The 18,866-nt window shown below is 42.8% G+C and overlaps 1 protein-coding gene across 1 annotated transcript in view; it reads right to left on the minus strand.

Annotated features, from left to right (window-relative positions):
• Window positions 1-18,866, minus strand: part of LOC124260584 (testis-expressed protein 10 homolog) — a 30,961-nt gene that overhangs the window by 349 nt on the left and 11,746 nt on the right. The window contains exons 3-15 of the mRNA XM_046694907.1: window positions 18,118-18,776; window positions 16,480-16,610; window positions 15,869-15,972; window positions 12,505-12,639; window positions 11,721-11,916; window positions 9,800-9,929; window positions 9,299-9,471; window positions 8,865-9,042; window positions 7,493-7,584; window positions 6,285-6,403; window positions 5,105-5,185; window positions 2,114-2,387; window positions 616-740 (exon numbers count right to left, since the gene is read on the minus strand). Of these exons, the coding sequence (XP_046550863.1) occupies window positions 616-740; window positions 2,114-2,387; window positions 5,105-5,185; window positions 6,285-6,403; window positions 7,493-7,584; window positions 8,865-9,042; window positions 9,299-9,471; window positions 9,800-9,929; window positions 11,721-11,916; window positions 12,505-12,639; window positions 15,869-15,972; window positions 16,480-16,610; window positions 18,118-18,776 (2,397 nt within the window). The remainder of the gene's footprint in view (window positions 1-615; window positions 741-2,113; window positions 2,388-5,104; window positions 5,186-6,284; window positions 6,404-7,492; window positions 7,585-8,864; window positions 9,043-9,298; window positions 9,472-9,799; window positions 9,930-11,720; window positions 11,917-12,504; window positions 12,640-15,868; window positions 15,973-16,479; window positions 16,611-18,117; window positions 18,777-18,866) is intronic.

Raw genomic sequence — 18,866 nt, forward strand, 5'->3', positions numbered from 1 at the left:
CCTTTAAACAATTTTTCTGTATCTGCTTACATGGATAAAAGGATTCATTTTTCTTTATTTTATTTGTATTTTGGGTTGGATCCATAAATCAAATAATAAAGATGTAAAATTGTCTTAGCAATGATCTGTTTATTTTGTCACACTTCCCAACTGCATAAACTGAGTGAATGAGTGAGTAAGTATGGTTTTAAGCCACTTTTAGCAATATTCCAGCAACATCATGGCGGGGGGAAACCAGAAATGGGCTTCACACATTGTACCCATGTGAGGAATTGAACCCGGGCCTTTGGGGTGACAATGCTTTAACCACTAGGCTACCCTACTAGGGGTTCAATTTGGTAGGAGACTAGATTATAGTATGACTGCAACTATGACGAAGTGTAGAGACAGCCCTGAACCAGTTGGTTTCTTACAGTACATTAATGTTTCTTACAATCTTGATACTCATAAGACAAGACGTCATAATTAATTGGTATCTCATGAGCTTCGACCATGTGGCACCTACAGATCTCAAACACACCAGTGCTTTTGTTAGCTCCTGTGATCTGATGTTTTACAGTTACACCAGGGATTGGTAACATAAGCATATGACACACAACATACATAGTGACTGACCTTGACCTTGCGCTGTATCGCCTCCAGGTGGTGGTCGACTGACCGTGGGAGGGCAGCAGCCGACTGATCCTGTAGGACATGCACCATGGACCTTATCGCTGTCACTACTGTCTCCTCACTGCAGGCTGCAAGGGGAGAGTCAGTAGTTATGGTAACAAACTGGTGGCTGATAGCATGAGCATCCACAGCACTATGCCAAGTCATATGGTTGAGTGAATAGCTGCAGTGGACTAGTGTGTGAATGGCTGCATTGAACAGGTGAATGAATGGTTGTAGTGGGCAGGTGAGTGCAGAAGACAGGTGAGTGAATGGTTGTAGTGGACAGGTGAGTTGGTGGATGCAGTAGACAGGTGAGTGAATGGCTGCAGTAGACAGGTGAGTGCATGGTTGTAGTGGACAGGTGAGTTGGTGGATGCAGTGGACAGGTGAGTGAATGGCTGCAGTAGACAGGTGAGTGCATGGTTGTAGTGGACAGGTGAGTTGGTGGATGCACTGGACAGGTGAGTGAATGGCTGCAGTAGACAGGTGAGTGCATGGTTGTAGTGGACAGGTGAGTTGGTGGATGCAGTGGACAGGTGAGTGAATGGCTGCAGTAGACAGGTGAGTGGATGGCTGCAGTAGACAGGTGAGTGAATGGCTGCAGTAGACAGGTGAGTGAATGGCTGCAGTAGACAGGTGAGTGAATGGCTGCAGTAGACAGGTGAGTGAATGGCTGCAGTAGACAGGTGAGTGAATGGCTGCAGTAGACAGGTGAGTGAATGGCTGCAGTGGACAGGTGAGTGGATGGCTGCAGTAGACAGGTGAGTGCTTGGATGCAGTAGACAGGTGAGTGAATGGCTGCAGTAGACAGGTGAGTGAATGGCTGCAGTAGACAGGTGAGTGCTTGGATGCAGTAGACAGGTGAGTGAATGGCTGCAGTAGACAGGTGAGTGAATGGATGCAGTAGACAGGTGAGTGAATGGATGCAGTAGACAGGTGAGTGAATGGTTGCAGTAGACAGGTGTGTGAATGGCTGCAGAAGACAGGTGAGTAAATGGTTGTAGTGGACAGGTGAGTGAATGGATGCAGTAGACAGGTGAGTGAGGCTGCAGTAGATGGCTGCAGTAGACAGGTGAGTGAATGGTTGCAGTAGACAGGTGAGTGAATGGATGCAGTGGACAGGTGAGTGGATGGCTGCAGTAGACAGGTGAGTGAATGGCTGCAGTAGACAGGTGAGTGAATGGCTGCAGTAGACAGGTGAGTGAATGGCTGCAGTAGACAGGTGAGTGGATGGCTGCAGTAGACAGGTGAGTGAATGGCTGCAGTGGACAGGTGAGTGAATGGATGCAGTGGACAGGTGAGTGAATGGCTGCAGTGGACAGGTGAGTGAATGGTTGCAGTGGACAGGTGAGTGAATGGCTGCAGTAGACAGGTGAGTGAATGGCTGCAGTAGACAGGTGAGTATTACAGGGTCTGTAGTGAAGTGTAGTAGTCACACTGGCTGAAGTTTGGTACTCACTTTGTAGAAGACCATTGACAGAGATGAAATACTTGTTGATGATGCTGGGCACAGTCACCAGACACTGACTGACACACTCCCACAGATCTTTGTTTATCTGGTTGATATTGTCTTCAGGTGGAACCATGGTTACCATCTCCATGGTCAAAGAGATACAAATCTTGACAACTGCATCTGTCAGTGATTGGTGTGACTGGTTAACAGCAGCTTGGAAGACACTGAGGCACTTGAGACAACTGAGTATTGTGGTGACACACACCTTGTGAGGCACTGTCTGAAAGCAAAATTGGGATAATACTTAAAAAATTTAAATCCATTTTCATCTGTCCATATGATACCTCAGTTATCTCAAACCAGTCATAACAAACCATCTCTCTTAACCAATTACCTCTACCGGTTACCTCTCTACTACTTATCCAGAATCGGGTGGTCCGGCTTGCTGACAATAACGCAGATCGATGCTCATGCTGTTGATCACTGGATTGTCTGGTCCAGACTCGATTATTTACAGGCAGCCGCCATATAGCTGGAATACGGCTGAATGCGGCATAAAACAAAACTCACTCACTCTACTATTTATCTGTACCTAGTTCTCTCAAATGGGTTATCTCCCCTCGAACTAAGAACACCAAATGACCTGATTATTTCTGACATGACCAAATAGGTAAACACGGAAAACAGTTTGAGCTGTGACACATTAGACACTCCTTGGACTCAACTTAAGGGCCACTTGAACACCCTTCAGGCCACTGCACCAAACATAATCCTGTCTGCTGTGAAGTAGTAAGTGTAACCTAAAGAAAATGCCAACCCATACCCCACCTCTGTCCCAGAACAATATGAGCTGTAATGTTCCACAGCACTTACCATGAAGGCAATCTGACCCCCACCTCTGTCCCAGAACAATATGAGCTGTAATGTTCTACAGCACTTATCAAGAGGGCAATCTGACCCCCACCTCTGTCCCAGAACAATAGGAGCTGTAATGTTCCACAGCATTTACCAAGAGGGCAATCTGACCCCCTCCCCCCACATCTGTCCCAGAACAATATGAGCTGTAATGTTTCACAGCGCTTCCCATCAGGGCAATCTGACCCCCACCTCTGTCCCAGAACAATATGAGCTGTAATGTGCTACAGCACTTATCAAGAGGGCAATCTGCCCCCACCTCACCTCTGTCCCAGAACAATATGAGCTGTAATGTTCTACAGCACTTACCAAGAGGGCAATCTGCCCACACCTCACCTCTGTCCCAGAACAATATGAGCTGTAATGTTCTGAGCACTTACCAAGAGGGCATGTTCTGTCCCTGTCAGAACAGCACTTACCAAGAGGGCAATCTGACCCCACCTCTGTCCCAGAACAATATGAGCTGTAATGTTCCACAGCACTTACCAAGAGGGCAATCTGACCCCCACCTCTGTCCCAGAACAATATGAGCTGTAATGTTCCCACAGAGAGGGCAATCTGACCCCCACCTCTGTCCCAGAACAATATGAGCTGTAATGTTCCACAGCACTTACCAAGAGGGCAATCTGACCCCCCCACCTCTGTCCCAGAACAATATGAGCTGTAATGTTCCACAGCACTTACCAAGAGGGCAATCTGACCCCCACCTCTGTCCCAGAACAATATGAGCTGTAATGTTCCACAGCACTTACCAAGAGGGCAATCTGACCCCACCCCACCTCTGTCCCAGAACAATATGAGCTGTAATGTTCCACAGCACTTACCAAGAGGGCAATCTGACCCCCACCTCTGTCCCAGAACAATATGAGCTGTAATGTTCCACAGCACTTACCAAGAGGGCAATCTGACCCCCACCTCTGTCCCAGAACAATATGAGCTGTAATGTTCTACAGCACTTACCAAGAGGGCAATCTGACCCCCACCTCTGTCCTAGAACAATATGAGCTGTAATGTTCTACAGAACTTATCAAGAGGGCAATCTGACCCCCACCTCTGTCCCAGAACAATATGAGCTGTAATGTTCTACAGCACTTACCAAGAGGGCAATCTGACCCCCACCCCACCTCTGTCCCAGAACAATATGAGCTGTAATGTTCCACAGCACTTACCAAGAGGGCAATCTGACCCCCACCTCTGTCCCAGAACAATAGGAGCTGTAATGTTCTACAGCACTTATCAAGAGGGCAATCTGCCCCCACCTCACCTCTGTCCCAGAACAATATGAGCTGTAATGTTCTACAGTACTTACCAAGAGGGCAATCTGACCCCCACCTCTGTCCCAGAACAATATGAGCTGTAATGTTCTACAGCACTTACCAAGAGGGCAATCTGACCCTCCCCCCACCTCTGTCCCAGAACAATATGAGCTGTAATGTTCTACAGCACTTATCAAGAGGGCAATCTGCCCCCACCTCACCTCTGTCCCAGAACAATACGAGCTGTAATGTTCTACAGCACTTACCAAGAGGGCAATCTGACCCCCACCTCTGTCCCAGAACAATATGAGCTGTAATGTTCTACAGCACTTATCAAGAGGGCAATCTGACCCCCACCCCTGTCCCAGAACAATATGAGCTGTAATGTTCCACAGCACTTATCAAGAGGGCAATCTGCCCACACCTCACCTCTGTCCCAGAACAATATGAGCTGTAATGTTCTACAGCACTTACCAAGAGGGCAATCTGACCCCCACCTCTGTCCCAGAACAATATGAGCTGTAATGTTCTACAGCACTTATCAAGAGGGCAATCTGACCCCCACCTCTGTCCCAGAACAATATGAGCTGTAATGTTCCACAGCACTTACCAAGAGGGCAATCTGACCCCCACCTCTGTCCCAGAACAATAGGAGCTGTAATGTTCCACAGCATTTACCAAGAGGGCAATCTGACCCCCTCCCCCCACATCTGTCCCAGAACAATATGAGCTGTAGTGTTCCACAGCATTTACCAAGAGGGCAATCTGACCTCCACCCTGCCACTGCCCCAGAACAATGTGAGCTGTGACACGTCCAAGTACTCACCAGGAGAGGGCACCAGCGGGACAGGAGGACGTCCCCAAGCCCAGACACATCAGGCACTTGCTGAAGATGATGAAGAACTCTCTGAAACAAAACCAGGCAGTGTCATCTTCACACAGCACTAACATGGAAATCATATCGAACAAGTCCATGTTGCTGTGGCTTGTTTCTACATGTACTTTTTGAAACTGTGATAACCAAAATGTATTCCATTATGTTGCAATATTATTATTAAAAATTACTTTTACTCTGCATTAAAAATCATAGGTGAGGTGAGGTGAAATTGGGTTTTACGTCGTGCTTGAGAATATTTCGCTCATATGACGACGTGCATGCGTGTGTATGTGTATGTGCGGCTGCTTGTACTAGCCCAGACTGAAGCTGGTTTTATAGTGCTAGCCCACTGAGATACCATGCCGCAGTGAAGCATGCATATCCCACTCAGACACATTATACTGACTCCGAGCCGACCAGTCCTTGTTGTACCCATTAATGCCGAGCGCCAGGCAGGGACCAACAAGTACCATATTTTAACGTCTTTTTGGTTTGATGCAGTCCGGGATCGAACCCGCGACCTTCCGCTCTCCGGGAGTACGCTCTAACCACTACACCACGGAGGCGGTCAAAAAATCATAGGAGACTTTGGGGAATCATGAACATAGCAACTGAAAACTGCCACAAAACACAAAAATACCCAATACATGCCTTAGCACTCATAATTGAGAAATAGTAAATAATATCCACAGTAGTATACCAGCATTATATTTCACAGGTAGAAGTCCTTGAGTATATTGTTCCCAGAAATAGATAAGCTTGTTAGTATATTTCTCTCCCTTGTACTGATAACATGGAAGCCATAACTCTCACTGGCTACAGAGAAAAGTCACACAGATCCTCATGCAGATATATAACATCGCGGAAAATATCTGATTGATGAGCTACATTCTAATGTTGTAATTGTGTATGTGTTGCTCTCTGACTGGTTGAACAATACTGTACATTGGAAATGGAGGTCCTGAAATCTTGACGTTTCATGGCATGTGAATACCTATACTTTCAGCATCCCCCCCAAACTATAAGTAGTATTCAAAATGGTGGCATGTACTCCTTATATCAAGTGCACATTCAATCACACTAAAATTTTGACTAACTATCCTAAATGTGACTTCCTGTATCTACTTACATCAACCATAACTGTGTGTTTCTCCCATCGCTCAGAGGACACATTCCAGTCTATTTCTGGAGCAGACGTCACATGGCAGCCATCTTGTTTTTCTTGCTCAAAACTCAATCTGTTTCTGTCTGGAATGTAACAATGTGGCTGTCTCTGAACAACACAAGGAAGTGAAATGGTGTTTAAGATTGCTTTTATTTGTTCCATTACATAATAACGTACATGCACATGTGTGTGAGCCTATTGTTTGGTTTGGTGGGGGTTGTTGTTTATCACCGCTCTCAGCAATATTCCAGCTGTATGGCGGCGGTCTATAAATAATTGAGTCTGGACCAGACAATCCTGTGATCACAGCATGAGCATCAATCTATGCAACTAGGAACCGATGACATGTGTCAACCAAGTCAGCGAGCCTGACCACCTGATCCTGTTAGTCGCCTCTTACAACAAGCATTGGTTGCTGAAGACCAATTCTAACCCAGATCTCCACGGATGGCTATTTTCCACTCATGCTGGTTCTATATTGCCAGCCCACTGAGAGGCATCTGATAGTTGTCTGGTTACATGGATGCCTGACTCGGACTGTGTGTATCCATTTAGAACTAAGCATACCATCTTTTGGTATGGTGCACCCAGAGTTTGTACTGCTGACCCTCCACTCTCCAGACAGACACACTGTCCACTAGAACATAGAGGCAGTTGGCTCCTACTTGGACAGCAAAACAATTTTACCACTTTGTCTATTGTCAGTGTAGGTTCATGAATGGGTGAGTTCAGTTCTATTCCACTTCCAGCAGTATTTTTGGCCTATTACCAGTGTATGAAATAAGCCAAAAATCCAGCCAGACATCAGGGCTTGTAAGTTCAAAATGTTACCAGCCCCAAATGGATTTAACCAGACTAAATATGGTAAATTTACTCAGATGTATGGAACATCTGTAAATGTAGACCGTCCGTCACAAATCTAACCCGGCTCGGGTGGTCGGACAGGCCTTATTTCATACACTGCTATTACATCAGGGACACTCAGACTGGGTTTCACACATCAAGACGAGATTTCCTACAGTTCCCTAAATTTGAATCACTAAAGCTACTTGGACAAATTGGAATCTGAAAATGTATCACTTTTCTAAAAAGTCAAATGTATCTTTGAACATAACACATCTTCTATTTATCCCAACTTACTTTTGGCACAGAGAGAGAAAAACACTGCTTACCAGCAATGATAGATAACAGGAATGACAGATAATTGGTAGTCATGGTTACATCACTTTCCATGTGCTTCTCGGTAGCAATTTCCCTCTGAAATCTGTAACAAAACACTCTCAATCACAAAGCAATTCCCTATCAACAAAAGACTGGGACAATAAGTGTACCTTCTAATATAGGATTCACACACTAATCATAATGACATGTGTCAAGGAATGACATCCATCAAGCATATAAGCATATAAGCATATAAGCAAGAGTTGCTGAAGATGATGTCCGACCAAGAATCATCATTGGGTAACAGTGAGTGGGTGAGTTTAGTTTTACACCGCACTCAGCAATATTCTAGCTATATGGCGGCGGTCTGTAAATAATCGAGTCTGGACCACACAATCCAGTGATCAACATCATGAACATCAATCTGCACAATTGGGAACCGATGACATGTGTCAACCAAGTCAGCGAGCCTGACCACCCGATCCCGTTAGTCGCCTCTTACGACAAGCATAGTCGCCTTTTGTGGTAAGCATGGGTTGCTGAAGACCTATTCTACCCCGGATCTTCACGGGTCTCATTGGGTAACAACCAGTACAGGTGAACATGTAAAGGGGTGGACGTCCTCTACAACTATCACAAGATGGTTCTATTGGTTGCTTTACAGACTGTGCAAGTTTTAGAATGAATCTGTATTTTCATTCAAAGAGCTGCATTAAGAGTTACACATACGGCCTACCCGTATAAACAAATGGATGTCATCTTATGATTTTGTTTTGTTTTTGTTTTATGTTTAACACCACACTGAGAAATATTCCAGCTATTTGGTGAGTCTGGACCAGACAATCCAGTGATCAATATCATGAGTGAGTGAGTATGGTTTTACGCCGCTTTTAGCAATATTCCAGCAATATCACGGCGTGGGACACCAGAATTGGGCTTCATACATTGTACCCATGTGGGGATCGAAACCAGATCTTCGGCGTGTGACAAGTGGACACTTTACCCACTAGGCTACCCCACCGCCCCCAATATTATGAGCATCTATCTATGCAATTGTGATACGATGACGTCTGTACTTGAGCTCTTCACCAGTCAACCAAGTAAGCGAGCTTGACCACCTGATCCCAATAATCGCCTCTTGCAACAAGCATGGGTTACTGAAGATCAATTCTAACCCGGACCTTCACGGGTCGGTTTCATCTGATGAAGGAGGAAGACTATACACCAAAATGTCATGTTCCTCACATTACAGGAGATCAGTTCTACAAAATTTCCCCCTTTCTATATTTTTTACCTCGAAATGTTAAAGCATTCTTGGATCCATAACACAATACCTTCAAAGTCTCACATACAAACTGTTACAATGTATTGACCATACATCACCTGGTGTGAACGATATCAAGAAGATAGAGAGACACTGCTGTTGACACGTTGCCATGGTGACACACGTTGACCAATTGTGTGAGGAGCTGTGTTGTGAAGCGAGGTACCCAGTACAGCGTGTCCAGTAAACCTCGCTGTAAGGCAGCCTCGGTCTGGATGAACAAACCATCCGTCACATCTAGAATAACATGACAACTACTGTAAGAAATTCTGTTTATGATAACCATTGAAATTCTCCACATTTTTCTCATTAACATAACTCAAACAAGTCTAAAATATACCTGGTTTGACTCTTCTTCATATCTTAAACTGAACCTACAATTTTTCTAAACACTTCAATACACATGAACCTGCCTGGGTCACCTTATTCTTGAGCTATTATATACAACCTAGTCCAGACTAGAGATACAAAGACTAGAGATACAGATTCTCACCAAGTATAGACACGAAGCTGGTCTCCAGATTGTCCAGCAGAGGGCGACACCTCTGACAAGCAGCTTGTCTCATCACCCGAACAACGAGTGCTGCCATCTGGGGACTATCAGAGTAGACATGGGGAAGTAACTCTGGCAGTGTCTGGAAGAACTGGTCCATGAGCACTCTCATGCTGGAGTGAAAAAATATATATCATTATTGATCTTCTTTGTGGCTCATTCCCCTCCTCCATCCACAATGTTTCAAACTTACAAAACATGTCGCCCATCTGTTTCCTTTTAGAGGATAACAGTCAAATCATTTTAATCAACATTAAAAAATATCAACTGAAGTCAAATTATGGTTTTCTAAAGCGGTGTGCATGTGCTTGTGTGTAAGTGCTTGTGTGTAAGTGCATGTATTAGTCCACAATTTCGCCCGTTTATAGTGCTAGCCTACTGAGATACCATATAAAATGTTAACATTTTCGTCTTTCAATATTAGTTTTCACATGGCCTCACTTTGGAAGTTGTATCTTTGAATCCAGAAAGAGGCTGGTGAAGAGCTCCAAGTACAGACGCTTCTCGGTCGACAGTGGATGGGCCTTGCTGTACCGAGCCAGACCATTCTCCACAATGCTCTCAACAAGATCTGACACAAAAAGCAATATCAAAAACCGTAAAAATGACTGACATAGACATAAATTTAAAAACAATGAACAGAATCTGAACCTCTACTATGGTTGCAAATATTAGTTTTACAAATATCTGAATGTTAACCTTGACGTTGGATCAAAACTTTTCCAAACCTTTTCAAAAAGGTTCATATATACGAATAAGAAGACAAAAGATTTACTTTTTAAAGTAATTTTTATGCTTTGACCTTGACCTTTGACAATATTGACCTGTGCTGTTTGACCTTGACCTTTGACATTCTTATTGACCTTTGGTGAATGAATTTCTCAGTGTCATTTGGAAAAAGGAGAAAAAATGACTTTCACCTCTGCTCAGCGAGTATGATAAATACCATTTGCTGCTGGCTGCTGGCTGCTGGCTGTCAAATTTTGACAAACTACAGAAACTAATAGAATGAGCCATGTCATACATTGTAACGACTGATCCTTAAAGGCCGGGATTCAAACCTATACACAGATGGGGTGTGGCCTCCTTGCCTTGTCAAAGCTGTCTTTGGATGTAAAGCAATGCAGTATTCAAGTACAGTCCATGAAATATCACAAAACTGACTCACCGGTTCAGGCTGAAATTAAGCTATAGTGTAAAGAAGTATGTTATGAAGGCTCACTGTAAAATGTATGTATGCAGAGAGCCTACAAAACATACATTATGAAAATGTATTTCTCTTTTTCAAATCCAGATTTGAAGTTTCCCCTGTATCAGTCAGGTGACCAGAGGAGGTGCATTTCCATAGAAACAAGTCTGTGAGTTGGCTAGAAGTTTCAGGGTTTCATATTTCAGGGAGGCTGTCAAAATGCCCTCATTCTGTGCAGGGTTAGGGCTGTATGCTTGTTTGAACCTGACATCAACATGTTCAAGATTTTATTTTCAGATAATAAGTAAAATTTGAAATGTCATATATGCTAATCAAATTAATCTCTTTAGTCATCAACATATATTGTGAAAGGGTTGTCAGGACATTTACTCAAAGGCACTATCTATTATATTAGTAAATTCCAAGGTTGACTTTTGACATCGCCAGACTCTTGCCAGGCACCCATAGCCGTTACAGCCCTGTCACTCATGGGCAGATAACATCTACACTGCTGAGGAGTAGAAAATGGGAGACTGCTTGGAAACCCATGGGGGTTTTGGAGATTTGCACCCCGGCCTTTAAACACTTGTGTCTACAGTGGACTCTACTCTGAAAGCTGCCTGCACTACATATGGTTATGTATGACTGACAACAGCCATCACAAATGCAGGATTTTATGGGAAGCTATAATCACACTTGCTGGGTTTGATCCTGAAATTAGTTTATCACAGTGAATTAATTAGGGCCAAGTGCTTCACTTGGTACTGAAGAGCACACTTGTCTTGTATACATGCTGTCTTGACTGTTACCCCCTCCGTGGTGTAGTGGTTAGAGCGTCCGCCCAGAGAGCTGAAGGTCGCGGGTTCGATCCCCGACCGCATCACCAAAAGACATTAAAATATGGAACTTGTTGGTCTCTGTCTGGCTCTCGGCATTAATGGGTACAACAAGGACTGGTCGGCTCGGAGTCAGTATAATGTGTCTGAGTGGAGTATTCATGCTTCACTGCGACATGGTATCTCAATGGGCTAGCACCATAAAACCAGCTTAAGTCTGGGCTAGTACAAGCAGCTGCACTTACACATACGCACGCATTCACGTCGTCATATGAGCGAAATATTCTCAAGCACGACGTTAAACCCAATTTCACCTGCATGTCTGAGAAAAACATACCTGTGTCGCTGCAGACTGTGAGAAATTGCTGCAAGACGGCAACAAGGGTCTTGCTGAGGTCAGGTCCAAGATGCTCCATGGTCAGACAGGCACACAGATAGTCCCCAATACTGGCAGATAGCGTCTTGTCCTGGGTTGTCTCCACCAAGGTCGCCATGACCTCACACACAGACAGGTTCAAGGCTTCTGCAGTCACCTGTAAAGGCCAAGGTACTGTCACATGTAACAATCAAAAACAACCACTTGTGTTCTACCAATGATTTAGATAACTGATTTGTTTGTTGTTTAACACCGTACTCAGGAATATTCCTGTTACATTGTGGCGGTCTGTAGATAATAAACCCTAGACCACACAATCCAGTGATCAACAGCACGAGCCTTAATTTATGTAACTGGGATACGCTGACATGTGCAGCCTCCTACAACAACATGGCTTGCTGAAGACCAAATCTAACCCGGGTCTGAACATTGCCGTTCTATATATATGCTGCATGAAACTTAGCATTGTGTTGAAGATAGGGTAAACTCATGACAAAAATATCATGAGTCTGTAGAACTTCACTACGATTCCCTTCACATAATAACATTGCCGTAAGCAGCTCTGTGGTCCTACTTTATGCAGCAGACTACAAACAGCAGGTACACTCCAGCTCTCCCATAGATGAAACTTTAACTAGATGAACCGGCACTCAAACCCACGGTCATATACTTTTAGTGTTCCAAAATGGCCCAACTATACTCCACCTCCCTGAAGGTGAACAGCAAAACACTTAACACTGTTTACCTGGATGACCTCCTTCTTGTTCTTCCTGTTGGCGGCAGTGTTGCGGTGGCCGACGTTGTCCTGTATGCTGTAGGGGAAGTAGGTCATGAAGTGATTCATAAACTCCTTCTCATGACTCCCAAAGACTTCCTTCACCTGCAAAATCAGCCTCCATGTTGTAACTGTATCTCCGTGCTGCATCTTATAAATGGCTTCAATATTGAATTGTCGCTACAGAAACTACGGGATTGCACTTTCCCAATAAAGTACAGATTCTAGTACTGTGGTTGTGCTGACTCCAATCCGGGATTCGAAACCACACGCTCAGAGTCAAGTACCTAATCGCCAGCACACAAAGTCAACCATCTAACAAACTCACCCACAAGTGTACTCCCAAATACAATGTGTAACATTTGACCACTTTCTAAATGGCATTGTGTATTCACAGAAAGTGTCACATATGGTTTTCCTAATACTAGACTCCCACTTTAACATGAGGTGCACCAACAACTCTGCTATAATGTATATGATTCATAATCTGATGAAACAACAGCACGATTCAACTTCCAGCATCACTAGCCCTCAAATATCTGTACTTATCTTTGCAACTTTCTGTGTACTAATCAGGAAGGAATCATTGAGAATGTATGAATGTTTGACCACCATTGCTCAATGTAATGGCAAACTATACTACCCATCAAAAGTTTAGACTCACTTAAAGCACTCACTATATGCTATGTATACATATGTGGTTCCATCGAAGATAGATTTCTCCACTAATTTGGGTGAACCAACTGCAAACCTTATGCAGATGAATTGCACGAGGATCATGCATCAAATTACTGAAAAGCATGTGCAAATATCGTGCATGTCAACAGCTGTGTTTTTGTGTAAAGTTTTGTTAAGAATTCACCAATTTTCACTGAGTTTCATCAGTTATTGAACTCATGACAATAATCTTTTCAACGTTACAAATTTGTTTCACAATACATCAGTTCATGTGTAAACAGTTCCTTTATACAGTATGACGTAAGTCCCAAAACTTTCAAAGTCAATTTAAACTTACCAGGATTTTAAACGTAGTATTCTTGTAATATTAATTTTGGCTAACATTTCGTACAATTGTCAACAGCTGAAGGGATGTTGTAAATCCAACTAGGGTCCATGCAGGTAGCAAAGGTACTGTAAGTCCCCATGGTCCCTAGTATGGTGAGGGGCGGTGGGGTAGCCTAGTGGTTAAAGCGTTGGCTCGTCACGCCAAAGAGCCGGGTTCGATTCCCCACATGGGCACAATGTGTTAAGCCCATTTCTGGTGTCCCCCGCCGTGATATTGCTGGAATATTGCTAAAAGCGGCGTAAAACTAAACTCAGTCAGTAGTATGGTGAACTACCTTCAGTTGTTGGTGATCTATAGCCTATTTTTAATTTTATATTGTGTAGTCCTCTATAGTTAAAATGTTTTAGATTTAACAAGTGTAGAAGTGAGCAAAGCTCACATACCCCCGCTTCCCACTTTGGGACATGGAAATGACTGATATTGATATATATAATGTGACAAGGATCAGCAGCTCACAAGACTTTCTCTTTGACTCTACTAAACTTTATATAAATGTTAGATAATAGTTTTGGCATGTACTGATTACGGTAATAATTTATGGAAACTAGATTTTTTTTGTGTTTTCCGTGGAAACCTGACATACAATTGAACTTGAGTGTGTCATGTTGCACACAATGGACGTAGATGAAGATTGCTATTTTTTAGCACATGGCATATCTGTGGGTCATGATTAACTTGTGTATTAAGTGTGGTGAACCTAGCATGTATAGTTGCGATGATATGCCGTGGTCAGGTCACCATCAAATACATTTTGCATGTACCTAGCATGAACCTAGCATGTAAACTTTAAGAGATATGCTCTGGACAAAATAATCAAACACATTTGGCACTAAGTCATGTTTCCATGGAAACAGCAAAAAATACAATTCATATCTGGATGTAAACCCAAAAAGGCACATCTAGGGATCATGCTTGATATGTGTACCAAGTTTGATGAAGCTAGCATGTATAGTTTGGAAGATCTGCTCCGGACAAGATGACATCCTCATAGTCACAGCCTAAGTCGTGTTTCCATGGAAACAGCAAAAAAACTAAATTCTGAAAACACTTTAAAATAGCAAAAGGCACATCAATGGGTAATGATTAACATGTGTGTGAAGTTTGGTGAACCTAGCATGTAAACTTTAAGAGATATGCTCTGGACAAAATAATCAAACATATTTGGCACTAAGTCGTGTTTCCATGGAAACAGCAAAAAATACAATTCATATCTGGATCTACCCCCCAAAAGGCACATCTAGGGATCATGCTTGATATGTGTACCAAGTTTGATGAAGCTAGCATGTATAGTTTGGAAGATCTGCTCCGGACAAGATGACATCCTCATAGTCACAGCCTAAGTCGTGTTTCCATGGAAACAGCAAAAAAACTAAATTCTGAAAAAACTTTAAAATAGCAAAAGGCACATCAATGGGTAATGATTAACATGTCTGTGAAGTTTGGTGAACCTAGCATGTAAACTTTAAGAGATATGCTCCGGACAAAGTTTCGGGACGGACGGACAGAATGAACGCTATATACCCCCGTTACTTCGTAGCGGGGGTATAATTACTAGTTTTACATTTATATCTGTGATATGCTAATTGTTTTACTGTCCTTCATTGACAGGATTTTATACTCTATCTTTAATTATTGTTAATCTATATGTTGTTTTAGTCACGATATGACTGAAATGTTGCCAAAGTGACTTTAAACTCACTCACTTTATACAGTATGGAATATTTTGCAAAATCTAGTTTAGAACAGTTGACTGAAGTAAGTGGCTACATTTGCACTAGTGAGTCTAAACTTTTGATGGGTAGTATATTTCAACTATAGGTTTTTGAACAGGGTAAGTAGTCTTGATTGATTTCTTGTCTGTTTGCTGTTTAATGCCATACATGACAATAGTTCAGCTATATGACAGGGGTCTGTAAATAATAAAGACTGGACCAGAAAATCAAGTGATTGACATTATGAGAAAGGATTACAATATTGTGATTGTCTTAAGGGAGAAGTGCACTTTAGTCATGGAAGTAGTAGTTTAATTAACAGCGGGAAGCTGTAGTAGTAACAGCAGCAGCCATAGTAGAAGCAGAAGATGTGGCATGGTTATAGGAGTAATAATAGCACCAGTAGCTGTAGTAGTGCCCATAACAGTAGCATGAGTAGAAGCAGAAGATGTGGCATATCAACAGTAGTATTGGTAGCAGCAGTAGCTATAGTAGTAGCCATAACAAAATCATGCAGGTGTTATAATTTATATAAATATATGAGTGTATAACATACCAAGGTGTTGTCGTCGGCAGCCCTGTCCAGACATCTCCAAAGAAGATGGAGGACTTGCATCACGTGGTGCATCACGGTCACAGACCCAGGGGCCACTAGGTTGTCTGACAACACAAACACTCAACTGAAGACATCTCCTACAGATCCGGGTTAGAATTGATCTTCAGTAACCCATGCTTGTCGTAAGAGGCAACTAACGGGATCGGGTGGTCAGGCTCGCTGGCTTGGTTGTCACATGCCACTGGTTCCAAATTGCGCAGATCGATGCTCATGATGTTGATCACTGGATTGTCTGGTCCAGACTCGATTATTTACAGACAGCCGCCATATAGCTGGAATATTGCTGATTGTGGCGTAAAACTGAACTGACTCACCACATCTCCTACAACCAGCATCTGGTCTCCCATCAGGACATGCAATCTCTACCATCCTGCTGATATTTGGATAAATAGATAAACATAGACATCTGGTTCACTGCTATGGAAGCTCATGACCCATGACCTATGTATAAGCTATCCAATGCCATGGAAGGAATATAAATTAATACAGCAATGTCTATCATGAAATTTGTATCTTATTATTTTTCACAATACCATTTGCATGATTGATACCTTTGATCTTCTGTTGTCCATGAGCAGATCGACATTCCACCCAGCACTGTACAAGCAGTGGAATCAGAGCCGTGGCAAAGTCAGCGAAGTTATCTCCCTTAGACGATGTCACACTTGTGGCAGTAACTGACCTTTAACACATGCAGAAACATTAGACTTCAAGGCCACATAATATGATAACTAAATACTAACAGGAATGCTAATCAATACTAGAACATGCATTAAAAATCAAAAGAATAAAAACACAATCAACGCCATGAGTGAGTGAGTGAGTTAGAATTTAACGTCACCTCGGCAATATTTCAGCCATATAGTGACTCAACGCTATGAATACCAATTTGCCATAAGCTGTTTATCACTGCCATAACAATATGTGACATAAAAAAATCAATGGCAACTGTAACCATGGTCACCAACTCCAGTCTTGCAAGTGTTGCTGATATCAGATTCAAGTGATTAATAACATCATGTGTCAACATATCGATGGAGGAAATGCAACTGTAGTCCCGCACTCACCACTACTGCAGCTATGTGACAGCACACTGTAAATAAATCTGGACCTGACAATCTGGTGATTGATATTGTGAGCATGGTCCAAGACATCATGATGTGAACATATGCATGTCAATGAGCCTGACTCTCCAATCCATTTACAGGGCTCGATTTAAGCATTTAGAACTTGCGCTGGTGCAACCTGAAACTGCCAAATGCAACCTCTTATGTATATCAACTTGCACCCAGTGCATGTTGATATTTTGTGTTCAAAGAGCACAGACTTCAGCTGGAAAACAGAATGATGAGGAACTGACTTGGAACAGTGACTCTGATTATTGTAGGACAGTGACTGAAGGACTTACTGTTCATGAAAGTTTAGGATGTAAAATAACTACAGATTTCTTGTGTTATAATGCTGTTCTAAACCGTCTTTACCACAACTCAAGCATTATATAAGATTTTATATTAAGCAGCAGGTGCAACCTGTTTTGTTTGGTGCAACAAGGTGATTGCCTCAGGTTCCACTGGGTGCAAGTAGGTTTCATTTCCTTAAATCGACCCCTGATTTAGCTAGCTCAGGTTACCCAGAATCCTCTGAGGCCTCAAGACATTACTCTTTTGTAAACTTAAGATCATGGCTTTGATGACAGACCAACGATCATTACTGTGACAAACATCTTTTGATAAATCTTGTTAATATGCTAACATTCAGGGTACAAGTGGTCTATAGCAACCCTTGTATCAAAGACGCAACTGACCAGGTTGTCAAACTCTCTGATTTCATGAATACATGTCATTGTACTGACTGACTGAGTATGGTTTTACGCTGCTTTTAGCAATATTCCAGCAATATCATGGCAGGGGACACCAGAAATGGGCTTCACACATTGTACCCATTTTGGGATTTGAACCCAGGTCTTCGGCGTGACGAGCCAACACTTTAACCACTAGACTACCCCACCGCCCTGCATGTCATTGTATCCGAACTGCATTGGTCAATGCTCATGATGTCAATCACTGGATTGTCCATTCCAGACTTGATCACTGACTGACTGCTATTATATAGTGTTAATATTACTGAGCGTGGTATTAAAAACAACAACAAACTTTGGGAGTAAACAGGGTAAAAATCAACAGACTCACTTTAATTTAAATCCTGGTTGCTCCCAAGAATCTGCTACACTCGATGGAAACTGCAGAGGGATACAGGACAATGCTGCATATTCACGTCCCTTGTCCCCGAGACCTGACGTAGATGTCTCCGTGAACCTCCACATCAGCAACGTCAGCAACAACTTATATATACGACTCAATATCCCGGACCGCCATCGCTGCACAGAATATTTACTGTCAAGTTTCACAGCTAGCGATAAATTCGACTTTTGACCTTTTGTGACATTTTGTTGGCGGGAAATCTGTTCAATAAAATTCTGAAGCAGCTGCCCTGAGTTGTTGGCGATAAGAAGTGGGTACGTGTCTAGTAACAAGTCAAATACTTCCAGAGAGTCATGTTGGATGTCATCGTAAATATGGGTCATTGCGCAACACAAATGTGCGGAGAGTACGGGGAAGAATGGCTCAATCTGCTGTGCTGGAGTGCTAGTAAATATAAGTTTGAACAACTTTAAACACGCTTGACGAACATTTGAATCTTTGTCCATGATAAGAGGCAAGGCTTTTTCTATGATGGTTGCGAGTTGTGATGTGATCATGTGTGGATGGAGCGTCATCAGCTCTCGTAGACCCGTCACCCCATCATGGCGGACGCCGATGCTGTAGTGTTGACACTTCGGCAACAGATCCTGAAACCCAAATAATAAGATAATTTTACATTTATGAATATTTCAGTCGTGAGTGAGTGTGAGTTTGGTTTTACACCGCTTTTAGCAATA

This window comes from Haliotis rubra, unplaced genomic scaffold (assembly GCF_003918875.1).
Source record: "Haliotis rubra isolate DU_JTF1 unplaced genomic scaffold, ASM391887v1 Scf77, whole genome shotgun sequence".
Taxonomy (NCBI): Eukaryota; Metazoa; Mollusca; class Gastropoda; order Lepetellida; family Haliotidae; genus Haliotis; species Haliotis rubra.